The sequence below is a fragment of the Nilaparvata lugens genome, chromosome 5 (assembly GCF_014356525.2).
Source record: "Nilaparvata lugens isolate BPH chromosome 5, ASM1435652v1, whole genome shotgun sequence".
NCBI lineage: Eukaryota > Metazoa > Arthropoda > Insecta > Hemiptera > Delphacidae > Nilaparvata > Nilaparvata lugens.
Window position 1 is genome coordinate 1,488,675 of NC_052508.1, and position 21,167 is coordinate 1,509,841.

At 34.7% G+C, this 21,167-nt stretch overlaps 1 protein-coding gene across 1 annotated transcript; it reads left to right on the forward strand.

Moving 5' to 3' along the window:
* The first annotated feature begins 22 nt into the window (after positions 1-22).
* LOC111054014 lies at positions 23-13,502 on the forward strand. Its single transcript, XM_022340972.2, has 8 exons — positions 23-281; positions 1,653-1,980; positions 3,995-4,301; positions 4,955-5,028; positions 5,490-5,595; positions 6,035-6,097; positions 7,304-7,440; positions 11,687-13,502. Exons 1-8 carry the CDS (start codon positions 98-100, stop codon positions 11,808-11,810), a joined length of 1,323 nt encoding a protein of 440 aa, XP_022196664.2. The 5' UTR covers positions 23-97; the 3' UTR covers positions 11,811-13,502.
* Positions 13,503-21,167: the final 7,665 nt, after the last annotated feature.

Below are 21,167 nucleotides of genomic sequence, written 5' to 3' on the forward strand. Positions count from 1 at the left end.
AGCTGTGTTTGAATTTTGAACTGAATGAGAATTTGCGTTTGTCTGTGTGCGTCTTCCGTCTTCTGCCTTCTGTCTTGTTTCACTTTAGAATTTAGGTATGGCGGAAAGCAATGATGATGGTAACGGCGAAAAGAAATATTATAGAAATAGAAAGAATAGAAGTAGTTTAGAAGATTCAGACAGTGAAAGTGAGGGTGCTAATCCTAGACCAGATATAGGATTAGGTTCATCTAGTCGGAAAATGATAGGTAGAAAACAAGTGTCAGAATGTTCACCTGCAGGTTAGTTGGTCAAGTTTATTTCTTCGTATACTTTTATGGATAATACCAATTAAGCTTTATACTATTTTAAATTTATGTTTTTTGAACTGGTATTTCACTAGCTGGAGAAATTGTCGAAAAAATTAGAACGAATCTCATGTATTCAACGATTTGGTAGTTTGTTTACATAAGAATCTTTCTTATAAAAATTATTCATGGTTGATCAAAAATTTGTCTCTAAAACTATATTATCAACTCATTATTTTTATAAAAACAAGTTTATTTTATCAGGCATTGATTTGTTTCTCAATGTTATTCAATTCTGGGTTTATTTCTATCAAGAATCTGATCTCTATGAATTTTGCTTCATTGAAACCCCACAAAAAACAAAGAATTATTCATTATCATTCAAGAATTATAACTTATCCATCGATTAAATTTTAAGCTGAATTAATATTTATCAAATTATAAAACTATGATAATCAATGCCCTGTTTTAATTTTGTTACCAAATTGAGCCAACGTACGGTAGCATTATCATTTTGTAGGGATAGTGAATGTAAGGTTATAGCAACTTGGGATATGCGCAGACAAAAAGCGGTCAGTCGTTTTGTGCTACACGTCTGTAGTAATACCTTGATACCTTACAGCATGTACTACCAACGGTCAGACCACATATTAGTCAATGAGAACCCTCTAACGGGCAGCCCTTACTTAATTAAAATTCATAGAACGCGATAGCGATAGTACCTAAAACTAAAAAGAAAATTCAGTTAGTTGCTACGAGAGAAAGACGTTTATACTAAAGCTACAGATACAGACTCTATATCTGATGACAGTATCTTTTATTACCTACAACATTTTTATTTGACCACTGCCCTTTTGCTCTCAAAACGCCTGACTACTCTCTGTCGGCGCATAGACTTAGTTGATATCCTGCATTGAGTCTCTCTCTCTTGGGTTAACAGCCGTAGGGCTGGTTGGCAGCAGCTCTCCATGCTTTTCTGTCGTCCGCTTTCCGCTTCAGCTCGTAGTATGATCCACATCTCACATCCCGTAGCAATTGTTTCATATACTCCAGCCTAGGTCTTCCTCTCATATTCCTTCCCTCAACCATTCCCTCCATTATCCTTGTCAGTAGACAAGGTGCATTGAGTACCCTACCTATTATCTCCATTTCAGTATTTTTCTTTGAATTGTGAAATGATTTCAACATTTTTTATTTACACTAGCTTACTTACTCTGCTGCAAAATGTGGGTTTGAAAATACAATAATTTTCCACATGAATATTATTGTTTAATTATTAGATTCAATGTATTTTTGGTTATAGGTACAAAATAATACACTTTTCAACATTATTAATATTTGCACATAAATTTGATTGTGTTTTAGGTAGCAGTAGTGAGATCCCGTCTCGACGGGAAGACAACCCATTCTCGTTCAAGCACTTTTTGAACCGTGATGTTGGTTGCTCGTCGGGAGGAGCCCGGCCCAAAGTGTTCAGCCAGCCTTTGGGTCAGAGTTCCGGCTCAGCCAGCTCAGCTGCCACCAGTCCTGTTCCGGCACCCAGGCTCAATCCGGAACTCACTTCCGGTCTTCCCGATTTTGTGCAAGACCATCTTGTCATAGAGCAGTGCTATCTTCAAAACTCTGGTCATAACTCCTCCTGTCAACTAGCCGTTGACCTTGATAACTTTCCTGATTTCGCACCTGTTAATGCGTGAGTGAATCTTATTTATGTGAATTGATTACTGGAAATGTTTTTCAAAATAATATTATCAATAGAGTCTAATATAAATCTCATTCCACCAAATTGAACATATATTACCTATTCATTCGCTTATATTTGTTCGGCTCATTGAGCTGTGGTCGTTCTATGAATGGCATTGGCAGTTACTGTTAAGGGTAACTTGGACTTGACATGAGTTTTTTACAAATATGAATATTAGTAAATCGTGATCACAACCATACGTAGATGAGGCTAGACCAATCGAGTAAATGCTCTTTTTGACCAAGGATGATTTTAAAGATGGATATATTCAGCGTAAAAGCTGAGAATTCGTGAGAGCTGTGTACCAACAACTCACAGCATTAAGGGAACGAATTGCTTTTTGATATTTTTTGTTTCAAGTAGAAGTTAATTAATATCAAGAAGAAATAAAGACAGAAATCCAAAATCTAGCAATTCACATCATTCCAGGTCTATCTATCTATTTTCGGTGTAGTAGGATATTTCAAATATAAAAATATAAACATTTTTAGTAAGATATATAGGCTACAATACAAATTTATATAAAGTTTTATAAACAGTACAAATGTTTATAATTCAGTGGAAGTAACAAGCAAAAAAGATGACAGAGAATAATGTAAAGCATTACGTATCTCCAGATCTGGACGAATTCATAACACTGAAAAGTCATGATCGGTTTGATATGGTTCTGCTTATGAACCGTGTATGCTTTGAATAAGAATCTAATACTAACACTAGGCTCTGCAAACCTTAGATTGCAGGATTGTTCTTAAGGAGTGCAGTGCAGCTAGATTTCACAGAATCCAGAGAGCCTGTTAGCTAATTGTTGTGAGAGAAAGAGCTTGAGCCTATTTTATAGAATGAGCATGAAAACTGCTACAGTTTGCTATTGTTACATTAAAATTTTTGAAACAACACATGAGATCAGGCGAAGAATCCTACTTGCAAATAAGACATACTTCGCCAAACACTTAAGATCAAGGAATTTGAGCCGAGAAACAAAGATAAGAATCTATCGCTCACTGATTCTGCCTGTACTGACCTATCCCAGTGAGGCATGGACATTAACAAAACTGGATGAGAATATGATCAACGTTTTCGAATGAAAGGTTCTACGCCGAATTTTTGGTGGTGTGCAAATTGATGGAGTGTAGCACAGAAGAAAGAATAGGGATCTGTATGATATGTACGGCCACACCAATGCACTGGCTTTTATCAGAGTAGGGAGACTCAGGTGGGCAGACCATGTTGAAAGAGCTGATGACTCATATCCGCCTAAAAGAATCATGAATTACAACATGGAAGGAAGAAGACGCCCTGGTCGACCAAGACTGAGATGGATGGACTCAGTCACTGAAGATGCAAGGAGGCTTGGTGTAAGAAATTGGAGACGAGCTGCCATGGACAGAGTAAAATGGAGGCGATTGCTGGAGGAGGCCAAGATCCGTTTTGGATTGTAGAGCCGTGGATGATGATGACATTAAAATTATATTAAAAAAAATAGCTATTAACTAGAGGGATTAAAATATTTATATAAACTGTTTTTTTTCAATTTTATTTTGAAATAAATAAATTGAAATCTTGAAAAAATAATAACATCGGCCATAAAGCCCCTTGCTGCAAACTAAGGTTTACACAGGCTATAGCATTCAACATACACAAAAAGAATGATAATGCAATGCTTGGTTTGAATTTCTAAGTAATCAAACCTGTACATGGGAAGCTAAATTTAATACATACTATGCACATTTAATACAGCATTCTATCAACTAGGAGTCATCTCGATTACTGACTATTCTAAATATCTTTTTTCAACTAGGAGGCATCACTTGCAGGCAGATCCAATATGAAACAAATAGAAACGTAACATCTCTTTATTTCGTTGACTGAGCTAATTTTATCATCATTTGCTAGAACTATGTATTTTCCCTCTTCAGTTCCATCTCAATTAATAGCTAACTTGAATTTGTATGATGTGATTGAGGTCGAGTAATGAGCAGTGGAACAGCAGCAGTAATAGCAGCGGCGGGCGTCAAGGTGATTTACCGTTTGATCTGACTTTAAACCAGCGGACCAGGAGCAGTGAGAGCGCCGCCAGACCACTGGACTTGCCCGCGACGCTTCCGTTCGACCTGCCATCGGCGTCGGCTGAGGTCGGCGCCTCTAAGAGCCTGCCTGACTTCCTCTCGGATGGACCCATTCACAGCGAGAGGCGCAATGACTCCAGTCAACCCAACTCTGACAACAACAGTCCTCCCGCGCCTCTTCCCAGTGATCTGCCGTCGCCAAGGGTCAGTTATCATCTTCCGTTTTCTCAACACATTTCATCCTTCTTCATTTAGCAAATGCTTCTATTCTTTCTATGCCTTTCTACTAATGACAGTCACGAGGCCGTAACATTAAGCAAATTTACATGTGGGTTAATTTCGTAAAAGAAAATTTTGTATACAATTTTTAAATAGTAAAACTGCTTATAGATGGGGAAAGTAGAGACAGCAAATTAATGGCAGCCCGTGCTTTTCATCACATCATATTCTATCAATTTTTATTTAGAAAGATGTTTGGTAAATGGAAATTGATGGAAGATGACGTGTAATGATAATGAAAGTGTATGTTGTGAAAAGCATTGGTTGTCAGCAGTTTTCCTTCTCTTCACTCTCTTTTTCCCCAAAGGTTTACTATTTACAATGGATCAATTTATAAAAAGTTTATTTCATTTTGTAAAAAATCTTCAGAGAATGTAATCGATTTTGAAAATTCTGTGTTCCTGTGTTCTCTTTCAGTACTTGAAGGAGACATGATTGAGGTCCATCACAGATTGGGTCTTGTTAGAATCTTTTAGATTCATTACAGACATTTTTTATTGAGAATTACTTAATAATTGTTATAACTTAAAACATAGATTTTTCTAGTATCGTCAACTTTTGAAACTTATTCTTTTCAGATACAAATGGAAAATGAGAGACTAAGAAGAGAACTGGACAATGCAAGAAGACAGCTCAATGAACAAATTAGAAGGTAGAATCATCTTCACAATTTTGTGAATTATTTATATTGACTATCACAAATCTTAATATACAATAATATGATTGGGAGAGATCAACAGGCATATTATCCCAAAACTGTCTCTCTCCCGAATTTTGATGAATTATAATGAACATTAATAAATCAATATTTTGTTTATTTTGAATCCTCCTACTGATTACCGATTTCGTGATAGGCAATTTATTTTATACAGTATATTAGGCTATATTAAATCATAATTGAGTTTTCTCTTTGTTTTAAATTATACTAACTTGAACATGTTCAAGGCTATCTTTATGTAACTTCAATCCTTTCGGACTAAAGAAGAATATTTTGTAAAACATAATCTGCAACCATAAATTCCATTCCTTATTTCATTAAGAAAATTTATCAATGCTTTATGATACGTTATGTCTCAAAATAATTATTGAATTAGTCGTCTTGTGACGTTTCAGGAATGATTCTTTAGAACGGGAATTGATGACAATACGCAGTACAGAACATGAAACAGGCTTAGAAGGGATGATTGCTCAAATAGAAGAAAATTTGAAGAGAACGAGGGTAAGTTTCAGTTAATTTTCATTGTTTAGATATCCTATGATTAATTTTATATTATTTTGTTTGTGGTTGATTCTACTGTCCTATCAATGGTTTGACAGTAGATGCCATTGATTTTGTAGTAGTTTCGTATTAAATTCTTGATAGAATTGCTTTTTTTACATTTTACTAATCTATTCCTTTTATTCTATCATCTCAACATGTTTTATTCAATATTTTGTTATAGTACAATTTTTTTCTATATATTTTCATATTTTTCCTTATGAATATTAGTATTTTTCCGCCATAGCTCACGATTAGACTTCCTGAGACTTCTTGAGAGCTATGTAATTATATTTAGTGATTTATTCATTGCTTCACCTTTAATGCAGTTAAACTGTACAGATAACAATCTTCTTACTGCTTCAAATTTATAAGGATTGATTAAATTGATTGTTTGCAGAGAAGAGCAACCAATGCAGAGGACAAGGCAGAAATGCTGGAGAAGGAAGTGAAAATGCTGAGGGTAAGATGAATCAAAATTATATTCAATCCATCTTATCTTTTTGAATTTCCCTTCACATATTTTACTGGCGATGATTTGCTTCATTTTCCATTATTTTAATTGTATGGTGTTATTTAACGATTTGGAGTAGAAGTCGTTGCGTAATCTAAGCTCTAGTTGCGCAGCTGTAAGAAGCGGCACAAGACTCAAGGGTTTGGCTTGCGGTTTTTTTTCTCCCAAATTTCAGCTGAAGAATAAAAACTTCACCCTATTCATGTCCCCGTCATTGCAAAAGGAGGAACTGGGCTGTTTTTGCTTCATTATATTAGATTATAAATATCTATATTCCCGGGACGCTTCTTATAGTGGCCGCACTATAGTTGATGATAAAGAAAAATTATCCAAGTCTGCTGTAGAAGAACAAACTAGAAGTAATACATTTTTATAAGCCTTGTACAAAAATAAGTCTTTAATCAAGTATATCTTTTATAGTCCGTACAAATTTACTTCAGACTTTGAGGAATATGCAGCGCAGAGAAGTGGAGGGAGACCAGCCAATTACAGTGATTAATAGAGTTATAGGTAGAAGTGTAGTTGCCAATTTGTCAGTCGTCGGACTGCTTTCAGACAGGAAACTTCGCATATGTAGCATGAGCACATGAACAGTCACTAGAAGTTGGAGATCGCTGGCCGCTTCAAAACGGCAACATCGCGCCTCTGTATCCCTCCCGTTATATGCTTTCTCTCCTGCGCATGTCCATCCCAAGTCTGAAGTAATTCTGTACAGAGTATAGTAATAGATTTAAAATATAGATCAAACAAAATTAACTGATAAGCTGTAAAGCTACGTACAGACTTATGCGTCTTGAACTCCCCCTTGTGCTCTTCATACGCTGATTATATATGTATCGCTGTATCGGCACAGATGCAGTGAGATACAGATATTATAGTCATAGCATCAGCTGATAAAGAGTGTTCGCATCGCATAAGTCTGTAAGCAGCTTTACGTATTTGTATCTATGTATCACGCAGCTTCACTTATCTTTATCTATGTATCTATCTACTCATCTACACCTATCTATCTCCTTTGAGGTTATAGTTAAAGTATTCTGAAACTGTTTTGCTCTGAATATTCCCGAGTTATCGAAGAAATGTGGATGAAAAATGAATTCTCCATCTTTATTTCTTTACTATTTTATAGTTATTTGATAATTATGTGTTTTACAGCTGGAGATTTTGAAGTTGAGAAGCAGTTCGGGATCGGAGGCAGCTGGAGCGTGTAGCAGCAGCGATAGCAGGCCCTTCAACGCCGGACTTTCGCGCGAACTCAGGACAGCGGCCAGCAGTGCCGAACTATTATTGAGGTATCTATAATCTCTCATTCACCACTCTAGACTCTATGAACTGCATTGAAATAGTTATTTGTGCAACTAGTGCGCAAAGTGTCAGTTTGCTGCACCGAAAGAAACGGCTCGGGGGCGGAATGGTTTGTTGAGTGCAGCAGAGGAACTTTGCGCACGTATTTCACATTAAGTTTTTCCTACAGTTACCATTGAATATGTATGAAAAGTGGTTAATTATGGGTAAAATTGCCTGAAATGCATCAAATGTTTTTCTGTGTAATTTTATTATTGATAAAAACCTTAATTTATTGTCAAATTGAATAAAAATGTTGTCCTTGGTTATAATATCTAATTAATAATTTGCGCGTTCTGCTTCGTTGCACCTCTGCTCACTATAGCAGCCACAGCAGTCACTGTTACCAACTTCATTTTGATTTTGCTGCACTGTTGCTCCATATAACCTACTAAGTATTTTGCGTTGCCATGTTGCAAATCTGGAGTGCAGAAAAATTTTTCCCGCACTAGAGCGGAAAAGTGATTCTTTGCGTTCTGTAATCAGTGCAGCAATGGCCACTTTTCAACGTAACTGTAGGAAAAGATTATTCTTTACTTCCAATCCTTAAATGTGTAGAATTTTATTGATGAATAATAATTAGTTGAATCTGTAAAAATCATCATAATCACAAACTTGTTAATCTCTCCCGCTCATCTGTTATTTAAGGCTGTGCAACAGGGTAGAAAAAAATCTACTGATATATATATATATATATATATATATATATATATATATATATATATATATATATTATATATATATATATATATATGTGTGAATTCATAGGCCAAAGTTAGAAAAAAACATGATTTTACACTTAATATGTTAAATACTAATGGAATCTAGTAAGTTGTGGAGCCACTGACATGCCTCTTCTCCAGCATCATGAACTTGTGTCAGCCCTCCATGATAGGAGTGTTGTGGACACTCAGATATTAGGTGATTCATTGATTGAATTTGTCCACATTGGCACAGAGGATCAGAGGTGTATCCCCATGCTGTCATCAGCTCAGCACACCTTCCCACCTGCGTCCTGAACCGGTTTAGGCCACACCACTCTCTACGTCTCAGCTGGGTGCCAGGAACAATGTCATTAGGGTCATCCACAAGGCCTTTGTTCCTGACCTCTTCCTGCAACCATCTCAGTCTCCATAACTCCCTCGCACTTCTCATTTCCCCCTGCTCATCTAGTCTCAAGTATCTTCTTGACTTGAGGCGCCTTGGTGGAGGGTTAGCCAAATCTCTAGAAACTGGGAGATCCTCATGAATGTGTTGCAACTGGGAAATGAACTTGTTCTTCTTCTCCAACCTTCTGAGAGCTGGAGGCATGATGTTACTAAGCACAGGCAACCATTCAGTCTCTGTTGGTCTCAATGTCCCACTAATCTTCCTCATAGTTTCATTGAAAACTGTATCAATTTCCTCAACATGTCTGCTGCGTGCCCAGACAGAAGAGCAGTACTCCCCTGTACTGTACAAGACTTGATGTTCGAAGGGCATTCATGTCACAACCCCAGGATGTTCCCGCAAGTTTGCTGATGATATTTAGCCTTGTCTTCAGTTTATCTCTCAACCCCTTCAGATGTTGTCGATATGTGAGGGATCTGTCAAGTCTGACTCCTAGGTAACGGGGAGGATTTTCTGTTGGAGTGAGTGAAATCAAGACTCTGCATGGCTTCCATCCAACGATTGCGTCTTCCTTCATCCAAATTTTTTATCAGGCTATTGGCCAGCTCATCAGTTGGTGAAACTCTATATTCAGCTAGTAAACCATCACATTCTGCATTCCAACATGGGACATAATTCTTTCTATGGCCTCTTGGGATAGATCTCTTGCAGCCATGAAGAGCAGTCTACTGAACCTTCCATAGTTTGGTATGTTGATAGGGATTCTGGATACTGTTTTTTCCACTTCTTCAGTAAACTTTGCCCAAACTGCCTTACGGAGATTCCACCTTGGAAGTTCAGGATTTTGAACACATGGCAACCTCATGCCAATCTCTAAAACCACCATACTATGTTGACTTCTAGGGAATCTTGATTCAACTGATCTTGTCACATGCAAAGGTCTACCTTCCCTATTATATGACACAAAGCACAGATCTGGAGTGGTAGAAGTTCCCCATCTGGCAGAATGAAAATGATAGCCTTGTTTAGCATCATATTCCAAGTGACAATCATTTACTTCAGCCCATCGAATCAGACTCTCACCATCCCTGTTTTCTGTTTTGTAGCCCCACAAAGGGCTATGAGAGTTGAAATCGCCAGCATATATGCACGGATGTGCAGCATGAGGGAGGGCAGGGTTCTCCCATTCTTCCCCAGGGGGTTTGTACACATTGAATATACTCAGTCCTCCGTATGCTGTGCCTATGGCATGACTATTTCCATTTGAACCAATACAATGAGAAGCAATATTCGATCTAACAAATGTGGCAATTCCATTCTTATCATGATTTAAACTGTTAACAAGTGTATAGCCAGGAATCTTCAGCTTGTTATCCATATTCGCTGCTACATATGTTTCTTGAATCAGTATAATGTCAATTTTGAGATCTTCACTCATTTTTCCACAAATTTCTCCTTTAGCTCTTGTCATGCCCTCAATATTAAGTTGTGCTATTCTAAGTAACTATCTGGATTGCCCTGAAAAGGACTTTGGCCTATGTAGCCGGGAGACATTACTGGAATGTGTCCGGCTTGCAAAAAATTAGCTTCAAATTGATTTCAAAATCCACTCAATATCTAATGTACAATTACTCACATTAAAATCAAAAACAGTACTTTAAAACACAAGGCAGAAACGTTGAAAAACATCAATACCTACTTCCCATCTCCATAAAACATTTTGAGGTTAGAAAATATTCTTAGACTTGTCTTTAAAATTTCTTCATGAAAAATTCACTTTAAAAAAAACTTTTTGTTTTTAAGCCTTTACAAATAGTTGACATCAAATAATATGAGGCATAAAACTTATCCAAAAAAGGAATTGAAAATAAAATTATTAAAACAAATAAAATGTTAAAACTAGGACTTTCAAAATTTTCATCTCCGTACTACTGGTAATATTTGTTCACGTTTTTTGTTTTGTATAGCTATCAAAAATAACTCAACTAACAGTCATTTTCGGTCATCTTTTTGTAAATGGAATAACTTTCCCAAAAATGTATATTTTCAGAAAATTTAAATCTCATTCAATCATTTCAAACAATACCATGAAGGATTTATCCTCAAAATTCCATGAATTTATTATCTCTTACCGAATTTTAAATGACCTGTGCCAAAAATTTGAGCTTTAGACGCTCATATCACAAAAAGTAATGATGTTAAAAAAAACTTGAGGAAACATTTTTACTTTGATAGCTTGATAGTATACAAATCGAAAATCTTTGAAAAATATCAGTAAAAGGTTTTTAGGCCTTTTGCACAGCCTTAAGAGGTTATAGAGAGGAATGTAAAAATGAGAAGTTTCTTGCATTCAATACTTGTCATTGATTCACTATCCACCTATATTTACAAAAGAAAAAATCTGTCTACTGGAAATTCATGGAAAGTGATGTGATGACCAGCATTGGCCACCAGTAACGGCGGTCTCTACTTCTCCTGTCTATGAGTAGCTTTAGAAGAGTTTTGAATGTTAATTACTAGAAGACTTGTTCATTGAATACTGATGTATACCATACATCAAGAGAACCCATGGGATTTGGAAGGCAGACCTTCCCTAGCCGCCTCGTTTCGTTGTGTGGAGATGTGGAGTGGAATCATCTTTTGATTATATTTTTATGGGCTACCTAAAGGCAGGTGTATACATAAAAACACGTGCACTTGAAATCCTGAGTGAGATTATTACACAATAAATTCAAACCACGTGCTACGCTTCAGAAAAGTATGCACAACTTGTCACAATGTCTAAAGAAGTTTATGGACAAAAACGAACGCTACTCAGCAGATGCTATTTTTATACATAATCAATTCTACTTCACCTTTTCCTCTCTAATTTTAAAATCATTCGAAGTACACACTAAACAAAAAATATCAAGCTTCGTTCAAAAAGATGAGTGTGTTACTGCTATTTCAAATTATCCATACTTATCCATGATATCTTTTCTCTTAGAATTAACTTAGTTTTGAGCTTGTTTGTCAATAAACTACGTAAATATTACATTGATTGATTCCAATTGCAATGTGATTTAATGGATTGTTTTGTTGCAGGCAACTACTTAGTGGTGTTGACAATCTGAGGTTATTAGCATCGACATTAGACAGTAGTCAGAATGTAGATGACCGACCTCAGGACTTTTCGGATTCGGTGGACGAATCAGGACCAACCTTATAAGAGAATTCACTCATCATCAAGCAAGTCCCCATTACTTGCATTTTTGTGCTTATTCAATCTAGAATATTGTCTTTAGATTTTTCAATGGAACGATGGATTCTAGATTCTTTAGGCTAATAAAACTTTGAACGGCGTATTTTAAATGTTTCTATTTATTACGTACTTGTCTACTGAACATCGGTGAGTTTTCATTAAACTTTCTTATCTTGTAGATATTTTTCAGTCGATTTTTGTATTTGTTCAGATATTGTACATAGTTGATACGAATATAATAATAATATATATTTATATTACTTTGTTATCTAGTTTTAAATGTTGATTATCTTTTAATAAAGATCATGTAAGCAAGCCAATTTAGATTTTAATTTGTAAGTTACAAAGTCCTGGAGGTTTCCAATCTCTGTTGACTCGCTTGAAAGCAACAAATGGAAAGTGTTAATTTGAAACCTTTTTTTTGGGAACCACATCAGTATTCATTACCGATGAATTGGTGCTCCCTACAATCATTGAAATTCAACTGAAAACGTCTTGACTAGAATGTAACCAGTGTCAGAATTATAACTGAAGGATTCTTCAGAAAAAATAGAGAGATGGCACAAACTTTTTATTGTTGAAGTAGCCTATGGGAAAATGTGGAACTCGATGATGAGGCAAAAGCAATAGAGACGGAAGACTAGAGATATGATTGCATTAATCTCACACTAATTGATATTGTAAAATAATATTTCGTTGGTGTTGACATTTTTGTTGTTAAGTGAAGCAAGTAATTTCTATGTTCCATTACTAAACGAATACTAACCCTCTTTTTAAACCGATTTGAAATACGATACAGAGTTCTTATAGAAAAATAAAATGCTGATGTCTTATTTTCCAAAGATCCTTCTTACATGTGTACAAATTCTTAAATGTGCACATGATCCTTTACAGATCCAAATCCTTTACATGTGCTCATGATCCTTGTGCGTACCCAATATCCACGCTAATCAAAACCACCTCTGCCTGCTAGCTAGCTCAAACAATTATGAAGTCAGTTTGAAAATTATTGCAGTTAATTCAATTCAATATTGAATCGATTTTTATCAACAAACTCATGCTCTCCTGACCGAAAACTAGATCTCAAAGAATTTGGAAATTACAGTTTATATCCAGGCATTTGAGACTCATGAGATATATATTTGTTGTGTATCTGCAATAAGCTAAATAAATTTCATCGACACGTTCATTATCTCTAAACAAAGCCACTTGTAACCTCTTGACTTGATGATTGTTACTTTGACGTTTTATGATTTCATTTCTTTATAATTGAAGCTCTTCTAAACATGCATATCACCTTTTTAATATTTTCATCTTCCGTATTGTTTATTGTATTTTTCTTTTAATATATTTGTTTGTACCTCGTTGAACGGCTTGGAAATTTCAACCACAGTGTTTGCAATCAATGCATTTTGAATATGTACTAAGTACTATATATATATATATTTCTAATCTATTCATAATTAAACAGGCTCTGATTAATAAATTATCATTCAGGGACAATTTTTTAATATTCTCTAGAATTACATTATCGCAAACAGCTTAGATGCTGTTATATTAAATTTGTACTCAATTAATGAGAACACAATTTTAGATGTGGCTTTTTATCAATATCAATATTTGAAATTTGTAACAAATTTCTGTATTTACCATGTAAAATATGTTAATGCATTGCTATTGTATATTTTTGAAATCAAAAGTGTATGATATGTAACTATTTTTGTAGATCTAAAAATATACATTTTCTCAATCCTCAATGAATTATTAATACCATCATTTTTCAAATTGACTCCGTTATTCATTTAATTCAATTATTGAACAAGCAGGTGACTCGTGCTCCGCAAGGGTCTGTTTTAAAACTTGACGTGATGAAATCTTGAAGAATTTTAATAGATCAAGTATCTACGAGATTAAAATTAATACGAGATTAAGAATCTCGGTTATGAATCGTATATGCAAAATTTCAAGTTAATCAGTCCAGTAGTTCAGACGTGATGATGCGAGATACATAATATTTTTCCTCAACCTACTTTTTAAAGTGCTTACTTTACTCCCTGGAACAAAATACTGGGTGCGGCAGGAAGGGTGGATGTTTTTAGAACAGATAGTATTCTGATTTGGGTAGTCGGATTGGGCCAGCTGAAGTGAACATGTGTTCGGTAGATCATACCATTTTTTCTAGTCATTGTTTAATCGGCATCATGGATTCGTGGAATGTGCAACATCGTGTGTTTACTTACGACAGTTTTGTGCGTAATAATGAGAGTATCATTACAGTTCAGCGCGAGTTTCGTCGTCATTTCAATCTTGCGAGAAATGAAAATGTACCCACTCGTAACACCATTTTACGTTGGGTAAAATAATTTCGTTCAGTAGGAACAGTAATTAATAAACGACCACCAGGGGCTCATCGCACTGTACGCACTCCACAAAATGTGGAAAGAGTTCGGCAAGCCATACTCCGTAGTCCTAATCGATCTGCTAGGAGACATTCTTCTGAACTGAACATCAGTGATCGGTCAGTAAGGCGTATTTTACATAAAGATCTAGGATTTCATCCCTACAAAATGGCCATGGTTCAACAATTGAATCCTGGCGATTATGTAAAGCGGCTGAATTTTGCTCGAGAAATGGAGGCCATATTTGACCAAAATGAAAACATCATTTTGTTTACGACAGATGAAGCACATTTTCATTTGAATGGTACCGTTAATCAGCAGAACTATCGTTATTGGTCAGATGAAAATCCAAAATTAATGCATGAGAGACCATTACACAGTCCCAAGGTGACAGTTTGGTGTGCTGTGAGCAGTATATTTGTTATTGGTCCATACTTTTTTGAAGACGACAACGGGACCACTGTAACTGTAACCTCAGAACGTTTTAGACAGATGTTCACTGAATTCTTCCTTCCTGAATTAAGAAGGAAACGTATTCCTATCCGGCAAATATGGTTTCAGCAGGACGGGGCGACAGCTCACACAGCAAGAAATTCAATGGAAGCAATTCGGGCTGTTTTTCGTGGTCGCATCATTTCTCGGTTTGGTGACATTGATTGGCCTCCTCGTTCTTCAGACCTGTCCATGTGCGACTACTTCTTGTGGGGTTTCCTGAAGTCACGTGTTTACCAGCATAAACCACGTACACTTCAAGAACTAAAGGGAGCAATTCGTGAGGAAGTCGAACAATTGGCAGGGCAATGTTAGAAAGAGTACAATCCAACTTCCGAGAGCGGCTTGTAAAGTGCATTGCTGAAAACGGCCGTCACCTGTCAGTTTTTTTTTTCAAACATTAATTTTCTAAAATTGTAAAATAATGTGAATATTGTTCTGTAAATTAATAAATGTTTTTTTATGCATAGGTAACGACATATTACTTTTTTGAAAACCGTTCATCCTTTCTGCCGCACCTTGTACTAAGGTGTATTTGTAAATACACTTTAGTATAAAGTGTAAATTAATATAATAAGTTTGTATAGACCACACAGTTTTCATAAAGATAATTTCATTACTGATCTAGAGCAGTTAATTCTTGAGGTTGATAATACAGCTAATCTTATCATTATCGGTGATGCGAACCTAGATATTCTTAAATCCAATGATCAATTTGTACAGTTATTTGAATCAATGCTTTTTTCTTATGGTTGCAAAAAAGGTATTTCTGCTGTCACTAGAGAAGAGCTCAGGCAAAGTTTGCTCACTCAAACTTGTATTGATCATTTATTCCTACGTCTAAATAGTATTTTTATTGCTCATACCGGAGTCATCAATGTAAAGATCTCCGATCATTATATCATTGGTTGCAAAATTCATTGCAACCCACAATCGAAACCCAATCATGACCAAAAAGTATTCAAAACTATCATAGATAAGAAAAAACGTATATCTTTATTAAAACAAAGTGAATGGAATAGTTGTCAATTACTTTCCTCTCCCAATTTGGTAAATGAAATGATTAAATTAAATTTTGATAGTGCAACAAAACAATCTGAGAAAATTATTCGTATTAAAACCAATCATTCCAATGATTTTAAAAATAATTGGATGACATATGAACTATATAATAAGCTTAAAATAAGAGATATCTTATTCAGACGTTCCAAAAGCAACCCTACGAATACTGTGTACAAAAATGATTATCAAGTTTATAGGAACAAACTCAATAAAGATATCACACTTGCTAAACGAACTTATATAATAAAAAGCTTCAATGATTCAAAAAACAATATCAGGAAGAAATGTAAGTGTATAAATGGTATTTTAGGTCGATCATCTGACGTCTCAGATAGTAGAATCCTTAAAGACTTCTCTCACAAATTCTCAAATCTAGACCAAATTTGCTCAGCCTTCGCGGATTCTTTCATAACAAATATTAGAAATACTTCCCATTTATGTCCAATAATTCTTGATGACTCTGTTTCAATCCCACCTAATCACAACTTTTATCTAAGACAAGCTACTATTCAAGACATTAAACAAATAGTTCATGAAATGGATAAAAACAAATCTCCTGGATTTGATGGTATAGGAGTATTGGAATTGCAAACCCTTGAAGACTATCTTTGCACTCCTCTTTGCCGCATGATCAACCTATCTATTCTAAAAGGCATTTTCCCCGACTCCCTGAAAAATTCAATAGTTAAACCAATTCATAAATCTGGTGCACGTGATAACTTCAATAACTACAGACCAATCTCTAAATTGTCCGTACCAGAAAAAAATTTTGAAAAATATTTATTAACACAATTAAATAAATACATACTCCAGAACAATATTATATCTAATTATCAGTATGGATTCCAAAAAGGAAAATGCACTGAGTCACTTCTAGTAAATTTTACACATAAAATAAATACTCTCCTGAATGACAGATATCATGTTCTTGCGCTATTCATAGATTATTCAAAAGCATTTGATACACTTAATCATAGGATACTTCTTGAAGAATTACTTAATATTGGAATTACTGGCAATGTATTGAAATTGTTTGAGAGCTATTTGAGTGATAGACACTTCATGGTTAACCTAGGGGGCAATCACAGTGGGTTATATAAATGTGACAATTTTGGAGTTCCGCAGGGAAGCATTTTAGGTCCCATTTTGTACAATATTTATGTGAATTCAATTTCCAAAGTAATCAGACATGGAGAAGTATTGATGTATGCTGACGATACTGCTCTGATTGTTGGACATAAGAATTTAAAAGTGGCTGAACAATTAATACAGTTTGATTACAACAGAATTCTGAAATGGTCCCATGACAGAAATCTTATAATCAACAGGAAAAAAACTGTACTAATGCACTTTAAATCTCCACATCTAAGATCCAACTGTATTAAGCCACGACTGTCATTGCCTTCATGCGAATGTTTCTCAGATCTGCACTTGTCCGCCTCTTACTTTAGTAAATAGTACCCGTTACCTTGGCATTATAATCGATAGCAGCCTGAGATGGTGTCCTCACATAGACTACATTTCAAAAAAACTTCAAGCGCTTAACGCAAAAGTATTTTATTTGCATAAAAATATCACCTCTGATTGCCTATATCTAATTTATAAGTCCTTGATGGAACCAATAATTAGATATGGCATTGAATCATGGGGAAGTGCAGCCGATTATCTTTTATCTAGAGTTGAACGAATACAATCAAGAACATTAAAATGTATAACTACCAGAATTCCTGATGTTAATAATATTGATCCATACAACCCACGTAGCTTACAAATATTCTATCATACCTTATCGCCCAAACATTTCTACCTTTTCAAAATTGTAATACTCCACAAAGAAAATTTATACTATAGACTCCTTGCTCCTCCCTCACCCTACAATTTAAGATCTCCATCAATATATGTAGTACCCAGATTCAATAATATTTATGGTAGAAGATCCCTACATCATGTAATTCCCTACTTATTTAACAGACTACCTCCAAATATTCGTGATTACTCTAAGAAGGATGTAATGTTGTATCTCAATAATAACAGCACAATCAATTTATAAAACTAATAATATTACAAACGTACACATAATTTTAAGAAACGTCAATTTAAAAAAAATGACAGCTATATGCTTACATTATTAGAATTTTTCAATTTTTGCTGGCAGAAGTTTTGAAATTTTCCTTTTATTGTCACTGCCGCCTGCCTCAACGATAAAAATGTACTATTACTTGTGTAAAATTTTTTTATTTCATTCCTTTCTAATAAATTTTCATTTATCCCTTTTTTTAATTAATTCTGTATCAAAATCTTATGTATATTTCTTATTTTATTTTTTCATTTTGCATTAGTTTTCTTTCATTTTTTACTTAAAATCTTTGAAGTGTAATATTTATTTTGTCTAAGTTTATTTATCTTTTGTAACTCATTTTTTTCCTGTAACTGGGCACCCGCCGAAAAACCTTTGGGTTTGGCAGGACCCTCAACTGTTTGTATTGTGAATAAAAATTTTGATTTGATTTGAGTGTCACTTTTTCGCTCTCGGGATGAAAAGAGAGGAAAACTCCCTAGAGCGTAAAAGTAGCTCCATTTAAATGACATGGGAAGCTTCTCTCTCTATTTTAATAACTTACATTTGAAATATGTTAGAAAGTCTAAGCTCAGATGAGGAAACATAATAGAGGTGTCTGTCATTTAACTTAGTCAACTGAATTCAATACCTCAACCAGAAATTTGATCAACTCATGAAATATATGTTTGTATGATATTACATACTTAATATTAGTAGACGATAAAAATTTATACATATTTTAAAATATTTTATTCTATTCAAAATACCAGCAAACAAATATTTTTCATCTTCAATTCAAATCTGAAACGCGCGAGCTGGAGTCAGCCATTTTTGATAGACGGCCAGCTGATAATTGTTACAACTTTTGCCGATAGATAGCGCAATCGGCAGTGCCAGACTACAGTAACTATATTGCCCATAGGGTAAAAATTTATCGCTTTTTTACTATATTACCCATAGGGTAATATAGTTAATGTAACTATAACAACTATATTACCCATAGGGTAATATAGTTACTATATGACAGACGACCGGTTTAGTTTTTAGATTTCAGGTTATGTAAAATAAAACATTCACACCAATAACGTGAGTTATTAAAATTATTTGATTTGCAGTTTCTATAAAACAATGTAGGTGGAGGAAAAATGTTGTGTACATCACGAGTGAAAAATGTTTTTTCCCTCAGTAACATTGTTGCCCTCGGCTTCGCCTCGGGCTTCAAACTTTCCCTTCAGGGAGAAAAAACAGTACTTTTCACTCTAGATATACAAAATAACTATTCTTAACGTGTATACGCTCTTTCTTTCCTTTATTATAGTGTAGATAACTCCACTATAAACTTAAATTTTAGTTGTAAATTCAGAAAACCTGCTATAATAGGATTCTATTCACACTCAGCATTCCCTACAAGTAACAGTAATGCTTGCAATTTAAACAAAGCTGACAGTTTGAAGTGAATCTCACTAGTCTCTTGTTAAAGTCAATGAATTTGAAATGTGTGAGCAGTAGTAAAGTGAAAATCCGGCCGGTGATTGCCGAGATGGTAATAGCACTTTCATACTGGATTTGCTCATATCAGTCTGTGTCCGATCCACTGAAAATATTCTTCCCATGTGTTATGATGGGACTATTCCAACTTGCTCGGCCGGGCTGAGTGAGAACAGTCCCATAGGAACTCATGGGGGAAATAATTCCACTGAATCGGACACTGATACTTATAAAAATATGTGGTTATCCATCTTTTAACGGTCCCCACACATGGAATTGAACGCGCGATATTAGGACGAGTTTCTCTATAATGTGCGTCTGTGCTATTTTTGCGTATAACGTCGGGTATACGTAATTCACCCGGTAATTTACGGCAACAGCATGAAATCCTGAGCTTGGCAAGCCTCCTCCAGAACTATCATGCTATTCTCCGTCACACCTAGGCCTACTTCGCCACCTTCCAGCCTGACATTCAATTGTAGACCTTGCATTATCACAAGTATTGCAGGTTAAGAAACAATATGATAATTCACTTTAGTTGACGGATGGATAATGAAGAAAACACCGGATAAATTTTAGTATTTTATTCTCAAATTATACTTGAATATTCAGTTTACTCCATCACTTCAATTAAAATCATCAACTAAGTCAATTTGTAAAAAATCTAAACTAGACATTAATTTTGCATACAATGATATATAATGTTCAAAGACAATAATCGATTTATAGTACATGAATAACTTTTAAAAACTTTCAAATGAATACAAAATTATGTAAATGCACAAAATAAATTCAATAGCATTTGAAGTATAATCAAACGAAATGCCAGAGAAAAATAATCTTTAGGTGAACTCAACTAATAAATTATTAAATAATATTCTTAGAACATATTTATAAAATAAATAGAACATTTGTAATAGTACTTTACGTAACAAGTCCGGTAACGATAAGTACGTTACCGTACAAGTTACGTACAATATTTTTTGTCATACTTATCTGAGAAAGAATAATATTGCTGAGAAACAGAAACCATTACCTGCTGCTGCATTCTATAAACATGGCCTAGCCCGTAGCGCCTAGTTCATAAAAGACAGACCCTTCGAGCTCAAATAAAATAATACAGGCCTAAATTATAAGATTTCAGATGAGTTCTTATAACTTGAAACTCCTTAAATGAGTTCTCTAATTATTTGAGTTAGTATATTAATTACTCAGATGATATTAGGACTCAGTAGAGTCCTAACATACTCGACTGTAAAGAGAACATATGATCTCTTTACAGTATAGTATGCTGTAATGAAAATCACATGTTTTCTTTTTCTGTAAACAGCTGTTTACCGGCTTGATTTGATGCATGGAAAACAGCTGCAATTGAATAAGTATGACAAAAAATTTATTTCCTTTGGGATATTTAAGAACATTTACTGGACAGTAATGATCAATCATTAGAGAAAATGGAAATGGGATAAAACTTTGGAATGTTAGTTAAGAATCTGAATCATACCCACCGATCTTGAATTTGGCTGCTGGATTAAATTTGAGTGATTTTCAACATATATTCTCACAAAATATTTTTTAGCCATAGCTATTTTCAAGTGAAAATGTTAAAACACGCTTTGAAAAATAAATCAAATTTGGTAAAATTTATTGATTTGATAAAATGAAAAATGCACCAATCCTTGGAGACTTGATACGGTGATGTTTAGATGAGACGATTTTTCAGTGATTGATTATCTTTGTTCATGAATTCTCACAGTTATGATTAATGTGAATGTAGTTTTGTCTGACAAAATGTAAATTTCACTTTCTTCTAAGAAGTAAATA